General features: G+C 44.0%; 2 protein-coding genes across 8 annotated transcripts; both read left to right on the top strand.

The window, feature by feature from the left end:
• The first annotated feature begins 391 nt into the window (after positions 1–391).
• cldn26 (claudin 26) lies at positions 392–1,036 on the top strand. Its single transcript, XM_053871537.1, has one exon. The coding sequence runs from the start codon at positions 392–394 to the stop codon at positions 1,034–1,036; it is 645 nt and encodes a 214-aa protein (XP_053727512.1).
• Positions 1,037–2,921: 1,885 nt separating this feature from the next.
• On the top strand, positions 2,922–14,663 carry LOC128762305 (apoptosis-inducing factor 3). 7 transcript variants are annotated; one of them, XM_053870476.1, is made up of 21 exons: positions 2,922–3,209; positions 6,504–6,547; positions 8,507–8,626; positions 8,696–8,805; positions 8,892–9,001; positions 9,088–9,132; positions 9,448–9,544; positions 9,621–9,733; positions 10,468–10,554; positions 10,621–10,712; positions 10,794–10,924; positions 11,077–11,192; positions 11,268–11,339; positions 12,511–12,574; positions 12,696–12,772; positions 12,842–12,959; positions 13,022–13,120; positions 13,276–13,351; positions 13,415–13,519; positions 13,860–13,880; positions 13,964–14,663. In XM_053870476.1, exons 2-21 carry the CDS (start codon positions 6,525–6,527, stop codon positions 14,004–14,006), a joined length of 1,719 nt encoding a protein of 572 aa, XP_053726451.1. In that variant the 5' UTR covers positions 2,922–3,209; positions 6,504–6,524; the 3' UTR covers positions 14,007–14,663. The 7 variants fall into 7 exon arrangements, with proteins under 7 accessions (XP_053726451.1, XP_053726446.1, XP_053726450.1 ...); XM_053870471.1 differs by having other exon boundaries at positions 8,413–8,626; XM_053870475.1 differs by having other exon boundaries at positions 6,347–6,547.
• Positions 14,664–14,699: the final 36 nt, after the last annotated feature.

The following is a 14,699-nucleotide window of genomic DNA, read 5'->3' as shown; positions in this document are numbered from 1 at the left end:
GAAGCCAAAGAGAAGAGTTAAGTGTTTTGATCAAGGTATTTTTGAGTCACTTGCAGGGATCCAAACCACCACACCTCGACCAAATCATATGATTCCTTAACTGCTTTCCCTCTTTGCTACTGACTCCACACACACACACACATGCGCGCGCACACACACACCTGAACAGGCATAAAGAACACAAGGCTGGGTTCCTTCAATAAGAGCGGCCTTGTTCACTGTGACGGTACACAACAGTGTGCCTGTTATTGGACCTCAGACTTGATTTCCTTGTGAGATGCCTGAAGAAGTCCACCTCAGCAGGTGGGTCGGGCAACTCCGCCCCCTCAGATCCTGCACCTGCTCACCAAGAGAGCAGATCAGACTGAGTCAGGAGCTTCGACGGATGAAGATGGTTTTACTCACCACGAAAATGATGCAAAGGACGGCTCTGTTTGTGACCTCTGGGGGTCTGGTGACCTCTCTGGTCACCACTTTCCTTCCACTGTGGAAGACCATGAACTCGGACCTGAATGAACTGGAGAACTGGTACTCGGGACTCTGGCACGCCTGTGTCTACACCGAGGAGGTGGGGGTGCAGTGTAAAGCGTACGACTCTATTCTGGATCTTCCTCTGGACCTGCAGATCTCCAGAGTTCTCATGCTGGTCTCCATCATCTTTGGAGGCTTTGCTCTGCTGGCAGCCGTTCCCGGACTTGATGGAGTCATAATGTTCTCAGGCCAGCCGGGGGTGAAGAGAGGGCTCCTGATCCTGGCTGGGGTTCTGTCCTGGGTATCGGGTCTGACCACTCTCACGCCAGTCTCCATCCTGGCCTACACCACGGTGGTGGAGTTCTGGGATGAAGGTTTTCCTGACGTGATGCCTCGCTGGGAGTACGGAGAGGCCATGTTCTCCGGATGGTTTGGGGGTTTGGCCCTGGTCATCGGAGGGAGCCTCTTCTTCGTGGCAGTGTGCATGGGCGACTACGAACAGCAGCCGCTGAGCCCCGACGTGAAGAAGAGCAGCCAACAATACATGAAGACTGAGATTCTGTAGCACTGAGGTCAAGTCGAGGCATGTTTGTGCACCAAGAAAAGCACATCTGGGTTCATTGTGAGATCTTTTTCATGCTCCATCAGTCCTCACTGCAACTGTCGGTTTTTCGATTAAAACAACCTGCATAAATTATGTGAACAATAAAGAATCTGCGGTTAAATTTCAAGGAGTTGAGACTTGATCTGCTGAGCTGAGGAAGACTTGCATTCCTGCCGCTTTGCTGTGTAGAGTTTCACTTCGGGGAGGGACTTGGCTGCGAGTCCTCGCTACATCCTCTCCTAGTCATTTCTTTAACTCATGGGTGGTCTTTGGTACGAGGTCACATTGAGTTGGTTTAGTTTCAACCTTGGTGAATGAGTGAATTCAGCGGCTCCTGCATGAGTGATCAACACGCGATCAAAGACACAAGGCGTCAAACAACTTGACAGATGTGCTTGCTCGACTGTTGTTATCCAAACAGGTCGGCTAAAATGGACCGAAATCACATGTCCACTACGTAGAGACATTTTTCCGTCCTCTAGAGGTCACTAACGAGTGCGTTAGCGTGTGCATGAACTGCACTTCATTGCCGTTGTTTTGTCACATTAAAGCCTTAATAATGAGCTATATTTTAATATGGTTTAATGCATCCTATATTTTGAGGTTTGCACATGCTTTATATATCGCACTTTTTCTTCTTCACTGCCATTTCCAGCTCCTCTCTAGTTACACCTGTCACTATAGGATCCGGGAAAGCTACAGTAACGGTTTTGCGCACGTGCGGGAGTAAGTAGGGGTCGACGACGTCACTACTGTTACTCCACACGGACTTTTTTTTTTTATTAATTTATTTCAATTTGACATATTCAAGAAAATATACAATCAAAATAAAGAACGCAATCAGTAATGGAAGTTTACAATACAGAATACACACAACAATACAATTACATACACTCCAAATTAATTGAGAAAAAAAATACAAATAATAATAAAAATAAGTAAATGATAAAAAAAACAAATAAAAGTTTAAGGAGCATGTTAGAATGTAAGAAAATAAGACAGACTAACTTAAACTTAACTTAACTTAAATGTGCTTGTATATTATTTTATTTATTATTTATTAGTTATATTGAATTTTTCTCTGACCTCACAAATAAAAAATAAAACTCATGGCTCCCAGGGCAGTGGGGGCCTACAACTTATCAGTGGTCTGTGATATTTAAACTCTTACAATCTCTTTTTGGATTTTTTTGAGGGAACTTTTGTATTGTGCTGCATTAGCATTTGCACTTGGTTCAGGTGGCTCAGAGATATGGTTGGTGGGAGAGCCATGGTGCTTCCTCTGTATGGACATCACTCTGGCTTGAGAACATCTTGGGCTGTTGATTGAGAGCTGCCTGAGGTGAACAGAAACTGCCAGATTTCCTTGTTTCCAGTGCAGGAATTTCCTAATCCCTGTGCTTTCATAATGTGTGGCTGCATATTCAATGGACATATTTTTGGAGATTATTTCTATACGAAGGTTTGTCTTTCTAATCCAGCACCAACCTTTTTTCCCCAGTAATTTATTTCCCTGCCGTTCCTTTTAAGCAAGACGTGGTGACACAAAGAGAGCTGATTCAGCATCTGCAGGAACCTGATGGCTAGTTCTTGCGCGTCCTTCAGTGGAGGGGGGAGTCCTGCAGCAGCACGTTGGTGGATGCTCTGGTCACACCAGCAGCCCAACTTTGATCGGGCTGAACTGGCAGGTCTGGTCCGTCATATCTGATTGTACCCTTTGAAGGGGAGGAGGGGGGGAAAGACAGAAGAGAGGAGGGAGAGAAAGAGAGAGACCAGGGCGATTCATGCTGCGTTAGCATCCCCTCAGCAACTCCATCAATACTGCATACAGCCCTGAAACTGGCGGAGGTCTTCTGTGCTGCATTTGTGAAATAGAGCAACTCCCACGACCGGCCGGCTCAGTCTGCTGCTGAGGGGGGGGCTCACACACTCTCACACACACACACACACATTAACACTCCAGAACCTCTGCTGCATAGTAGAAAACAGCAGTGTGTAGCGGGACACTGGAATAATTCAGGAGGGACAGAACTGCTCTGGGACTCACTATGCTGCTGGACTCTCCAGGAGAAACTCAACTCCAGGGACTTTAACAGGACTCGCGTGCACCTGCTGTACAACTACTCCTGGTCTGGTGAGCTGGATTATAATCTTTGGTTATATCTGATGAAATTGAAATAAAAAAAGTGAAGTTTCCTTTCTTAAATCACGCTGCATACGTTCATAATGTTCGGAATTGTGATGCTAATGTTCATATCATTGCTGAGGGATCTGACATGGACAGGAGGTCTTTTTACCGTCCAGGATTACCATGGATTACCACATCATTCAGTAACTCATAAAAATGTAATATAAGATATTGTGAATTTAACAACTTCACTGCTGCGGTGAGCCTTTTGTACTGCAGATATCACCCAGTTATTGAACATAAGGAGCAAACTGCATTTTCAACCATGCTGTCTGAAAATAAAAATCTTATTAAGTAAAGTTGTTAAGTGACTTCCTGAATGTTAAATAACAAGTAAACAAAAGACTGCTTTTCCCTTTACGCAATCAGGGGACTTATCAGAAACGTGGGGGTAAAGGAGGCGTGGCCCAATATTCTGCCAGATTGTGATGGGCCTTATCAGCGGAGGATCAGAAGGCTGTAATGTTTAACTGAGAGCCAACAGACCTGCCGCGCAAGAGCAAGGAAGCGCTTCAGAAGAAGAAGAAGATTGGGAAAACATTGATATCTTTTCCCGATGGTTTTCGTAAAGATTCGTCTTTTCCGTTGTTTTTAAATCAAGATATTTTGGCTGTTGTGAAAGCAAATCTATCTATCTATCTATCTATGGGTCGTCTTTTCTGTAAAAGAATAAGAAGAGACGTCCACTTATTCCTCGACCTTGAGAGAGCCACTGGTTACAACAAAAAAGATCTCATCTTTTGTATGAAACTGACATCGCAGCCTGTCGGCAACTCTCACACATGTGAGATGATCTTTGCTGTACAATACTTGAGATTCAATCTTTAGGTTCAAGAAGCTGTTGGTTGATGTTCATGATGTTCATTGTAAAAATGGAAAAGGCAAACTATCTCCTATGATGCTATTGGTTACTTTACAAAAGACGTGACCAAGTTACTGCATGCGTATCAGAAGACACCTGTCCTCTCTGATCAACATTTTTTTAAATCCCCCATCTGACATGCTTCCGTTGTCCTGTCTTCACGTCTGTGAACGCTGGTGGTTCAGCATTCCTAACCGGCTCCTTGCTGTTGCTCAGTCAATCTCTGCCGGCATTCCTGTAACTGGAATGGAAGCGCGTGTGGCGGACAGATTGTTTGCTGGCAGGATTATTAGCACTGCTTGGGGACAGGCCCAACGCTGAGGGATCTGCGTCATATGTTTTGAGGAAATAAATCTGCTTAGCCTACTTTGGTTTTGAACTGCAAAGCTCCGCTTTACTGGGACTCCACCAGTCCTGCCATCCAAACTGTTGTTCATCTCATTGTCCCAGCGCTGAATGTAAAACCCATATCTATCGGTAATGTTGCTCTTTATGACACATCTATTAATCTGCAGTGTGAGTCGGATCAGGGTGAACTCTGGAGTTTATAAGTCAGTAGTTATTATAGAGCTTTCATCTCAAGTGCTCTGTTTTTCTAATAAATGATCACTAAGAACTTGTTTCCTTAATGACTATCGTGAATTTGAAAGACAAAACAGGTTAAGATTGTATCCAAAATGTGACCACATCAACACTCTTATGACCTCTTAACTTATTAATCCTAAATCTGGTCCTTGACCTCAATTGGGGGAAAAGTTACAGGGAATTTAAGTATGCATCCGTGGAATGGTTTTCACCTAGATATCAATATGTTCCTCTACAGTCTCCCTCAATACGTTTCATTTAACAGTTTGGACTGTGTCATCGTGGGAGACAGCTAAGTCTGATGAGACAGAAAAGTTATACATTTAGACAGTGAGAAAATCAGCTTTAAACACTCAGAAAATAAAGAGAAATCAAATAAAACAGTATATACACAGGGTGTTTGTTGCAAAATGGTGAGCACATTTAAAAAACATAAATGGAAAAGTTAATCTGACGGATAAAAAAGCATCATTCTGTGCAAAACTCCTATCATTAAAATTGTATAACATTCATAATACAACCAGCTCAAAAGGTTGAATGAAATGATGGCTGTCTCTGCGTCTGTATTTTTTCTGTGATATCCGACTGCATTCATTATATGTCCTCCTCCCCGATGACAGCTGCGTCTAACCCTGGCTTGCTTGGATGAAGTTGTAAACATGAAATAAATAAGAAAGGGGCACCGCACAGGAGGGCAGTGGTCAGTGCTTCAGCCTCAAAGCAAGATGGTTCTCAGACAGGATAACATGGGCCCTTTCTATGTGGCGTTTGCCTTTCCAGGCACTTCAGTTTCTACCCACAGTCCAAAATACTTCAAATTGAGGATGTGTGCGGGTGTATACCAAATGGTAAGGGACACCATTTTGAATTGGCCCCTAACATGAACAGAAGTATATCTGGCTTTACACAGGTGTTTTGTTTTTTCCATTGATATATAATATATAACAAGCTGAACAACAATGTCAGACAGCAAGGAAATGTAGCAGACATTTTGGTTGGAACAGGGCTCAAATATACTGTGAAAATTTCAAGTTAAAACCAGAAAGAAACGATGACATCACATCCACCCTGGAAAACCAAGTTGAGATTCTGCTGATCTGCCTGAGATCTTTCCACTCTGGAAGTTCACTAAGCAGCTCTCCATTCAACACCACGCATGTGTGTTTTCCTCCAGTTCAAGGACATTAAGATGTGCTCTGAATATCAAACAGCCTTTTGGGTTCCAGCTCAGACGTTCAACATGGTGATAGATCTCTCCATGAAGCTTCACCTGACGGGCTCAAACCCGCCGCCGCTTCGCTGTATGTGTGAGTGAAATACCAGAGCATGAGGAAAAGTGAGGGCGACGTGGCAACAAAACAAGAGGGATTTAGAAACTCAAGAGGCCCCGGCCTCCCTTTAAAGCACAGTGTGACGGGAAAGTTAATAGGTGGCGGAGTGCGGTTAATATTTAACAGCTTCCGCATGGAACATGCATGAACAAAGATAAATATGTGTGTGAGCACGACCACTGACAGGTGACCACAGAGGATGAGTCACTTTTTGTATAGTCTGCTGAGTCTTGAATGACAGACACATTCATGACGTGGCTGTTGAAGGAGGGTGTGTCGTTGACATGTTTGCTGCATCTATGCAGATGATGTGGAGGGGATGAGGTGTGCGATGGCTGACCTGGACCTGCAGGCGCTCACATCCTTAGTCATGTGTTGTCTCTACCTCTGCATTGACCAAGATCAGCTCTGACCCCGCGTCTTCAACTCTTCTCCCCCCTCTCCCACTCACTGGCCCTGAAGACCTGGGTGCAACATGGGAGGATGCTTCTCCAAACTCAAACCAGGTAACAACAGTCTGGATTTGTCTTAGCATATTCAATGCAACATGCTTATAAACCAGTGCAGCCAGTTCCCTTTCAATTCTTTTGCCTGCCGCCTCCAAATCCTGTTACACATGTCCTCTCACAGCTCGGTTTGCTTTTAAGTGTTTTGCGGAGGAGGAATTTTAATGCTCTCTGTGGCATCTTGGTCCGGAGGATTATACATTGATGCATGAATATAAATTTACAGGTGCACAAGTTTTTCTGCCCCCTGGTGCATCTTAACAGTCTATACACTGCAGCACTGACATCTTTGATTAAGTGTAGCATGTGGATGCGGATTGGGAAAAGCAGAGAAAATATTTATGGATAGAAATTCAACATTTGTGTCATTTGGTGAAAAGGATGGATCTGTATGTGAAACACAACATCACGACATGTTCCTCCAGGGTCTGAAAACAAGATGAACACAAAAAACGTATGAGGATGATATGACCAAAAATATGTTTGAGATATAAACTACCTTTGTTCAATTCAACACCTGAGGTGGAAGCAAGCAGAAATGGACCCACAAAAATTTCAAAATGGACACCAAAACTGTCTCATTTAGGCTGTTAAAAAACAAATTTGGTACAGTGCGGCAGTATTGTTGGTATTCACTTATTGAATTTAAGTATGTTAAAAAGAGATGGGGATAAACATCTCCAGAAATAACAGTTTGGCAGGTCCAATTCCTAAAACTACTCTCAAGCAAGAATTCATTACACATTTTCTGCAAGCAAAAAAAAAATTGAAAACCTTCAACATGCCTATCTCTTTTTTCTGAAAGACAACATACTTTGTTACCATTTCATTTACTGCACTGTCCCGATTTTTTAATATCACTTAATAAGAAAAAGTCACATTATTGTATCTCAAGAACAAAACAGAAAAATGAAGTTTGAAGTATACAATGTTTAATATTTTAACCTGTGAAAATAATGTGCATTGTTAAAAGGAAACATAAAAGAATGTTTGCCAAATATTAAGTTAAAAATAGACATTAAAACACATTTTTAAAAGTGACATTTGAGTGAACGAAGGAATACTATGTAGTGTGTATTCAATGGAAGAATAAAGAATTGCAAGCAGGCTGCTAATGAAAACAAAACACAAAAGAGATATCAGAAAGTTAGACATGAAAGACATGACATGAAAATGTCATGGTTGAACATAAACCGCCTGATTTCGGTGGTGACTTTACATGCCGGGAAGCTGCACCATCAGTGAAACACGCTGATGCCTGGCTCATCCACAGTCATTCCAGCAGATTCTCTCTCCCTCTCTGGAGCTTTCTTCTCCAGCAAGTGCTCTCACTATTATGATTTTCCATTGATTTTAATTAAGACGCTCCCAGCAGGAGAGAATTCCTGCCAGATTAGTGAGTAAGAACCCAGGGATCAGCACTTTTGCTGGACAGATGCAGGCTACTGCAGTGTGAACCTGTTCCACAACAGCCTTTTCACGTGAAGAAAAGCTCACTGGTGGACTTGTCGTAACTGAATTAAGAATATTAAAATGTCTTATTTACCCTTTCACTTAGATCAACTGTCCAGCTGTTGTAGTACAACATCGATAAAGAATTGGTACCAGAGGTCTGCTGTTAGAGGAGAAGTGAGTGTGAGATGTCATGACGTATTGAACGCTTCAAATACAAGAATTAGTTCGGATGCTTGACGTTTACTTCCTGCTTCCCTTTGTTTGAGCTGTCAGACTTAATATATCCATGCAGTAGCAGGAAACTGGTCCTCGGAAGCGGAGGAAGAGCCATGACAAGTTGAATCAATGACTTGAGCGGATTGATTTTTCAGTGGCTCATTCTGTAAGCAGATAGTTTCTCTGTCTTGCAGTTGAAGTAAAAGTAGAACTCTCTCTCCTGGAAAAAGAAAAAGAGTTGGACGGACTATCGCCGAACGGTAAAGCCAGTCCTTTTGCTGACTGTAGACCTAACGGGGCTCTGGGTCACGGCTCGGACGATGACGCCACCCCGCTCCCTGTCTACCACAAGCCCCGGGACTACGTGGAGGCCTCTGTGTGTCACGTTAAAGATCTGGAGAATGGACAGTGAGTTGTTGGGTCACACCTGAATCATGTGTGAATGGGATTTACACACAAATCTTTGCTGCTTTTCAGGATGCGAGAGGTCGATTTGGGAAGTGGCAGAGCTTTGTTGATCAAAGAGCATGGAGAGTTCTCAGCACTGGGCCACAAGTGTCCTCACTATGGAGCTCCTCTAGTCAAAGGCTAGTTTCTCCTCCAACACATTTTATTTTCGTTGTTCAAAAAATGTCCTCAGATGGTAGCTGATGTGTTGCATGCTTGTCTACAGGTGTGCTGTCCAAAGGACACGTGCGCTGCCCGTGGCACGGTGCCTGTTTCAACATAGCCACCGGGGACATCGAGGATTTTCCTGGACTGGACAGTCTGCCGACCTTCCAGGTGACCCCACCGCTCTAGTGACACATTCTATGTCTTATCTCATCTCATCCAAGAGTGTACACAGCGCTTATGTGTGTTTGCTGCAGGTCAGAGTTGAAAAGGACAAGGTCATCATCCGGGCGAACAAGCAGGTAACAGTGGAGCAAGGCCCAAAGAATGTGGGGCCAAGAACCCAGCTATGACTCGCTTATTTATTGAATTTTTATTGTATTTCTTCCTCTCTTTGGTGTCAAAATAATTGTTAAAAGAATCAGACTGATTTACCTGAGGTGTACAGTATATTTTCCTCCTTAGACTTTTAGAGCACAATATTTCATTTGTGGTCATAATCATTTGAAGAGTAAAATCTGGAACATTTTCAAAATGTCAGTTGAAACTTTAAAGATGAAAACACCGTGCTTTTAGCCACGAATAGACTATGTTGTCAACATTTCCTTGGCTCACAGGCTCTTCAGACACAGAAGAGGTTGAAGGCCATGGCCAGATGTTCAGCTGTCATCAACTCCAGCACCGGCTTCAGTCATGTCCTCATTCTGGGGTCGGGTCAGTGGGACCTTTTACTCCGGAATCTTCATCATCGGTTGATTTGAAACAATTGAGCAGCATGTCTGTGACTCAGGTCCAGCAGGTCTGGTGTGTGCCGAGACTCTGAGGCAAGAGGGCTTCACGGACCGCATCGTCATGTGCACCATGGACAGACACCCTCCGTACGACAGGCCTAAACTGAGTAAGGTTTGTACACAGACCCTCACTCCATTAGAGCTGTGTTTCTCAACCGCTTTTAAGCCATCCTTCTCTATTTTAATTTGCCTTGAAATACAAATAATACACTTATTTGTTATTCATTGATTAATTGATATATTTATTTTTATTTATTAATTCATCAACAGACTGTATAAAATAACAGTAGGAAAAAGAACGTATTCTTCCATTCATTCAGTAATCATCTTCCACTTGTTCAGCTAGTCACTGGGGGCAAGAGGCAGAGGACACCCTGGATGGGTTGCCAGTCCATTTCAACTACTCATATAATTCACCATTCATGACCCAGTTTGGCCCCAAACTGGAATCAAAGCGTGACCTGGCAGCAGTACTCACCACCACTCCACCCCTCTGCGGCCTTGAACAACACTGGACGACTTCAGTGTTTCTGTGGTTTTAAAAACGTCTGAACAGGCTCATGCAGAATCTCGTATCTATAATAAAGAAGATCCTTAGTCATCATGCCAGTCGTGTCTGCAATAGATGAAGGATGATGAAATAAACTTATTGAAGCATCAACTTTCAAACTTCACGGCATTGAGCCGCAGCACTTTATGTGCCCAGAGGGTGCTTACTTGAATCTATAGGCACATAAATCTCTGGCTCTGGATTCAGTTCAAGTAACACACAAGCAGAGAGCATTTTTTGAACAAAGTGGTATTTGGGTATTTCGGTGTGTCCAGCACTAACATGGTTCCCCTCAGTCCTTAGACAGCACCGCGGAGCAGCTGAGGCTGCGATCCATGGACTTCCTGCAAGAGCACGACATTGAGCTGCTCACAGAAAAGGAGGTCAGTTTAAGAGAGGTTCTGAGTAGCATACACAAAATGAGCTTTATATTTTTACTCCTCTTTTAGGCCGTGGCAATCGACGTTAAAACCCGAACCGTGACCTTTGAAGATGGACTGAAGATGGAGTACAGGAAGCTGTTCATTGCGACAGGAAGCAGGTCAGAGAGTAAAAGAATGAGCCGTGAAATGGATTTCTTCTGGTGAATAAAGAAAAATCCTGTGATTCTCTTTTGATGAAGACCCCGACCGTTGAACTACAAAGGCAAAGACGTGAGGAACGTGTTTCACCTCAGGACCCCTGAGGACGCCAACAGCATAGCGAGGCTGGCGAATAACAAGAACGCCGTGATTGTGGGGACATCTTTCATCGGTGAGAAACTTGCTGTCATCTCATGAGGAATGCAGTGGACCTGACTTAACTTCACAGAACTGGCGAGCCGCCATTTTTTTCCACAGAGTTCTTGCTCTATTTTAAACCACTTTCACCATGTTGGTTGTTAAATGTGCGTCCTCTGCTGGCAGGAATGGAAGTGGCAGCAGCTCTGACTGACAAAGCTCACTCCATCTCCGTCATTGGCATCGAAACGCTTCCATTTAAAAAAGCCTTGGGAGAGAAAGTGGGGAAGGTCATCATGAAGGTGAAAGAGCCGTCACGCTAATGAAGAGGAGACCGTCACGTTTGGTTCTTTAACTGAAGTGTTTTGCTTGGGCAGCTTTTTGAAGCCAACCGGGTCAAGTTCTACATGCTGAACGAAGTGTCGGAGATGATTGGGCATCATGGACAGGTATTCCGAAAGTGAGAGAAACAGCTCGACGTGACTCTTGTTTCTTCTATGGTGGGAAGAAAATAACATCAGATTCAATGTGTGCATTTTATTTTGGTGCTGCAACAGTTGAGAGATATTTTACTGAACAATTCACGGTGGTTCCCACGCCAGAGGGAAGCTGGTCCCAGTGGCTAGCGTTAAAGCTCACACTAAACCCGACTCTTGACTCCTATTTTCCACCCACTAAAGCAACTTCCTCTTCCGTCTGAAGTCACATTAAATAGTAGGTCACTATGCTGGGGGCGGGTCTAAAGTTGGTGGAACGTCAACGTGGCAGATCAAAGAGGCAGACTTGAAACCCTTTATGGGTCCATCTGATCCTTCCGAGGCGCTTTAAGTGAGTCGTGAATTCCTGCAAACAGTCAGCACTTTGTGAACAGCGTTCTGAAAGGTGCTATTCAATAAAATTTTATTATTTTTATCGTACAGCATCAGCTCCTCTTCCATTTTGTCGATGCAAAGTTCACCGGGAAATCAGCTTGTTGCCGAATTTACTATTTTCCATCTTCAGCATTTGATCTGTCAAAAGTGTAGCTTAATCTATGTAGAGATAGAATGACTCAAGAGTTCATGAATGAGTGACTCATTTGTACTGTTTTGAACAACTCATCCTCGCTCCCATATTGATGTTGGGAAAGTAGAACTTTGCATTATTTCATTTTACATGTTACATGTCAGTTGCTGTTTAAAGCCCCTTGAAAAGTCATGCCTTTCAGTCACGGTGGCTGATGGCACCATCACTATGGAGAAGAGCCATGTATGGGGTTGTAGACAGCAACTGACGTCCTATATCATTCAGTGAAAAGAGCTTCCAAACGTCTCCCTGTGCCTCGCGCGCCAAGATAGAGGACGCTGATCTTTTCGTCAGTATAGTACGTAATAGTCCGATTTCCCCACGTCAGCTATATTGCATCGTGGGAGTGAGGATGTGCTGGTTTTGAAGACTGTAAATCTGCTGAATTCTGGAATTCTATTTGACCTATTTTCAAACAAGTATGTGCATGTGGCCAAAGTAAATCTAAGAAGGAATAGGGATGCCCTTCGAATGAAATGAAACTAGTAAGTACAGCATCAATAAGATCGGGATATAACAACTTGAAACAGAATCATGACTTGTGTTTCCCTGCAGCTGAAGGAGGTGGTGCTCAAGAGCGGGAAAGTGCTGCGTGCAGACGTGTGCGTCATCGGAGCAGGTGAGGTCTTGAGCGTGACTTGGATTGTTGTTGACTGGTGATTTATATATGAAATACTGCCAGTGGGATGAAAATCAGAGGTGTATGTAGTTTACGATAACAAGATGTCTCTCGTGCACAGGCTGTGTTCCCGCCACAGGCTTCCTAAAACAAAGTGGCATTCACATGGACGCCAGAGGCTTCATCACAGTCAACAAGGTTCTTCGGCTAGTTTGCGTTGCATCTTCCCAGAGTGCTGGTGGTGACTGTTTAATACCCTCCACTCAGACGATGCAGACCAATGTGGACGGCGTCTTCGCAGGAGGAGACGTGGTGACGTTTCCTTTCCCACCGCGTCACAATAAGAAGGTCAACATCCCTCACTGGCAAATGGCTCACGTCCACGGTCAGTGCTGGAGTTACTGCGGTCACTCGAGTCCCTCCTACCACGTCTCTGTTGTCTGACAGGACGGGTGGCTGCTCTCAGCATGATGGGCCGCCCTGCAGAGGTCAAAACTGTGCCTTACTTCTGGTCGGCCATGTTTGGGAAGACTATCCGATACGCAGGTAAAATGAACAGCCTGTGTTTAATGGGCCGGTGTTACCAGCCTAGTGTAGCGACTATGCTGCCACCTAGCAGTTAAAACAAAGACTAGGACCTGACCTTGTGTATCTGTTTACCATTTTCTGAGAAATTCTGAAAAATCTTATTGGCATGACAGGTTTTGGGGATGGGTTTGATGACGTCATCATCCAAGGAGACCTGGAAGAACTCAGATTCGTGGCGTTCTACACCAGGTACGTGTCTTGCTTCTGCCTGAACTTGCCCCGTTCTCTAACATCTCTCTGTTCCGGCCACAGGGGCGAGGAGGTGGTGGCTGTTGCCAGCATGAACTATGATCCCATTGTGTCCAGAGTGGCAGAGGTCTTAGGGTCCGGAAAGACGATTAAGAAGCGAGATGTGGAGTAAGTCTCTCCTCCAGTATTGATTACAAAAGCTGCTGTGTTCTGAAGCACTTTTAAACGCATGGCGCTTCAAAGAAAGCACAGCTGATCACATGACATGTGACTCACATCACAGGGAAATAGTCAAATGAGGCGTAAACATCACATCACTCAACACTACACACCACATTCAAGATTATGAGTTGCTTGGTGCAGTTCTTCATGAGCGGCACCTTCATGGACGGTCGCACACGCAGGGGCCGCTGGAAATAAACCACGATAGTTGACTAAAGTTTGGTTGCTGTGACTGTTTGATTGATCATGTCTCTCATCTTTCATCACGCGCAAACAAAATCTGCAGGATGTTAACACGGCTTGGCAAGTACGGACCGAAACGTCCCGTCTCTGTCTGACTGCTGCGGGAGAGTGACCACATGGTGATGAGTTCTGGTTTCACTCTTGCAGGACGGGAGACATTTCCTGGTTGATTGACAAGGGCTCTCAATGACCGAGGACCATTGAGGGTGCGGAACATTTTAATGCTGTGTTTCTGAGGCGACTCGACAAAGGGACTGAAGGCGCCTGAGCAATTCCTGGAGTTCTGCCACTGGACAATTTGGACAAAAAAAAGCAATAGTTGGATCAGCTGCAATGCTGCTACATGGAGAATCTACCTGTACACTTTGTTTATAAGACGCCACGGAGACGGCATTTTTGTACTAATACCACTGTATATATATGCATTTTAGGGCCTGTAGAGCAACTTTAACTGATAAAAAACAAATGATTTGTTAGCTTGCTTGGATGTTATGATCTGCATGTAACAGTAGCTCACCTCCACAGTGAGCAGTCTTTGCTGTGTGGAACACAAACGGCAGCAAAACAGCTTTAACTGACTCACTAAAACAGCTTTAATAAGTCACATTAGTTATCTAGTGAATTGCACAAATATTATCCTCAATTTGATTTCAGCACTAGGTGGCAGCGACAGGTCGTTTTTAATAGATAGAATTGTTACTTCCTCAGGAAGCTGAGGCCTCCCCGGGTAACTGGGACTTCATTTCATAGTTATATTAATATGCTTGTGTATTACTGAATGATCCCCTGAATGATGATGTCAACACACAATTTTAAAATGCTCTTCCAGTAAAGAAAGTTTGAGACTTTTTTTTTAAACACTTTGAAATAAAATCCTCACCTC

Source organism: Synchiropus splendidus, chromosome 7, assembly GCF_027744825.2.
Source record: "Synchiropus splendidus isolate RoL2022-P1 chromosome 7, RoL_Sspl_1.0, whole genome shotgun sequence".
Classification (NCBI taxonomy): Eukaryota; Metazoa; Chordata; class Actinopteri; order Syngnathiformes; family Callionymidae; genus Synchiropus; species Synchiropus splendidus.
The sequence above is the reverse complement of the archived record's forward strand: the minus strand, read 5'-3'. Positions and strand labels throughout refer to the sequence as shown.

What these genes read in the sequence shown, in the direction of transcription:
- cldn26 (XM_053871537.1), top strand. Translation starts at nt 392, where the DNA reads ATGGTTTTACTCACCACGAAAATGATGCAAAGGACGGCTCTGTTTGTG.
- LOC128762305 (XM_053870471.1), top strand. Translation starts at nt 6,517, where the DNA reads ATGGGAGGATGCTTCTCCAAACTCAAACCAG. An exon ending in AGCTGCTCACAGAAAAGGAG is followed by an intron (nt 10,555 to 10,620) that starts GTCAGTTTAAGA and finishes CTCCTCTTTTAG; the next exon opens with GCCGTGGCAATCGACGTTAA. An exon ending in GCTTCATCACAGTCAACAAG is followed by an intron (nt 12,773 to 12,841) that starts GTTCTTCGGCTA and finishes CCCTCCACTCAG; the next exon opens with ACGATGCAGACCAATGTGGA.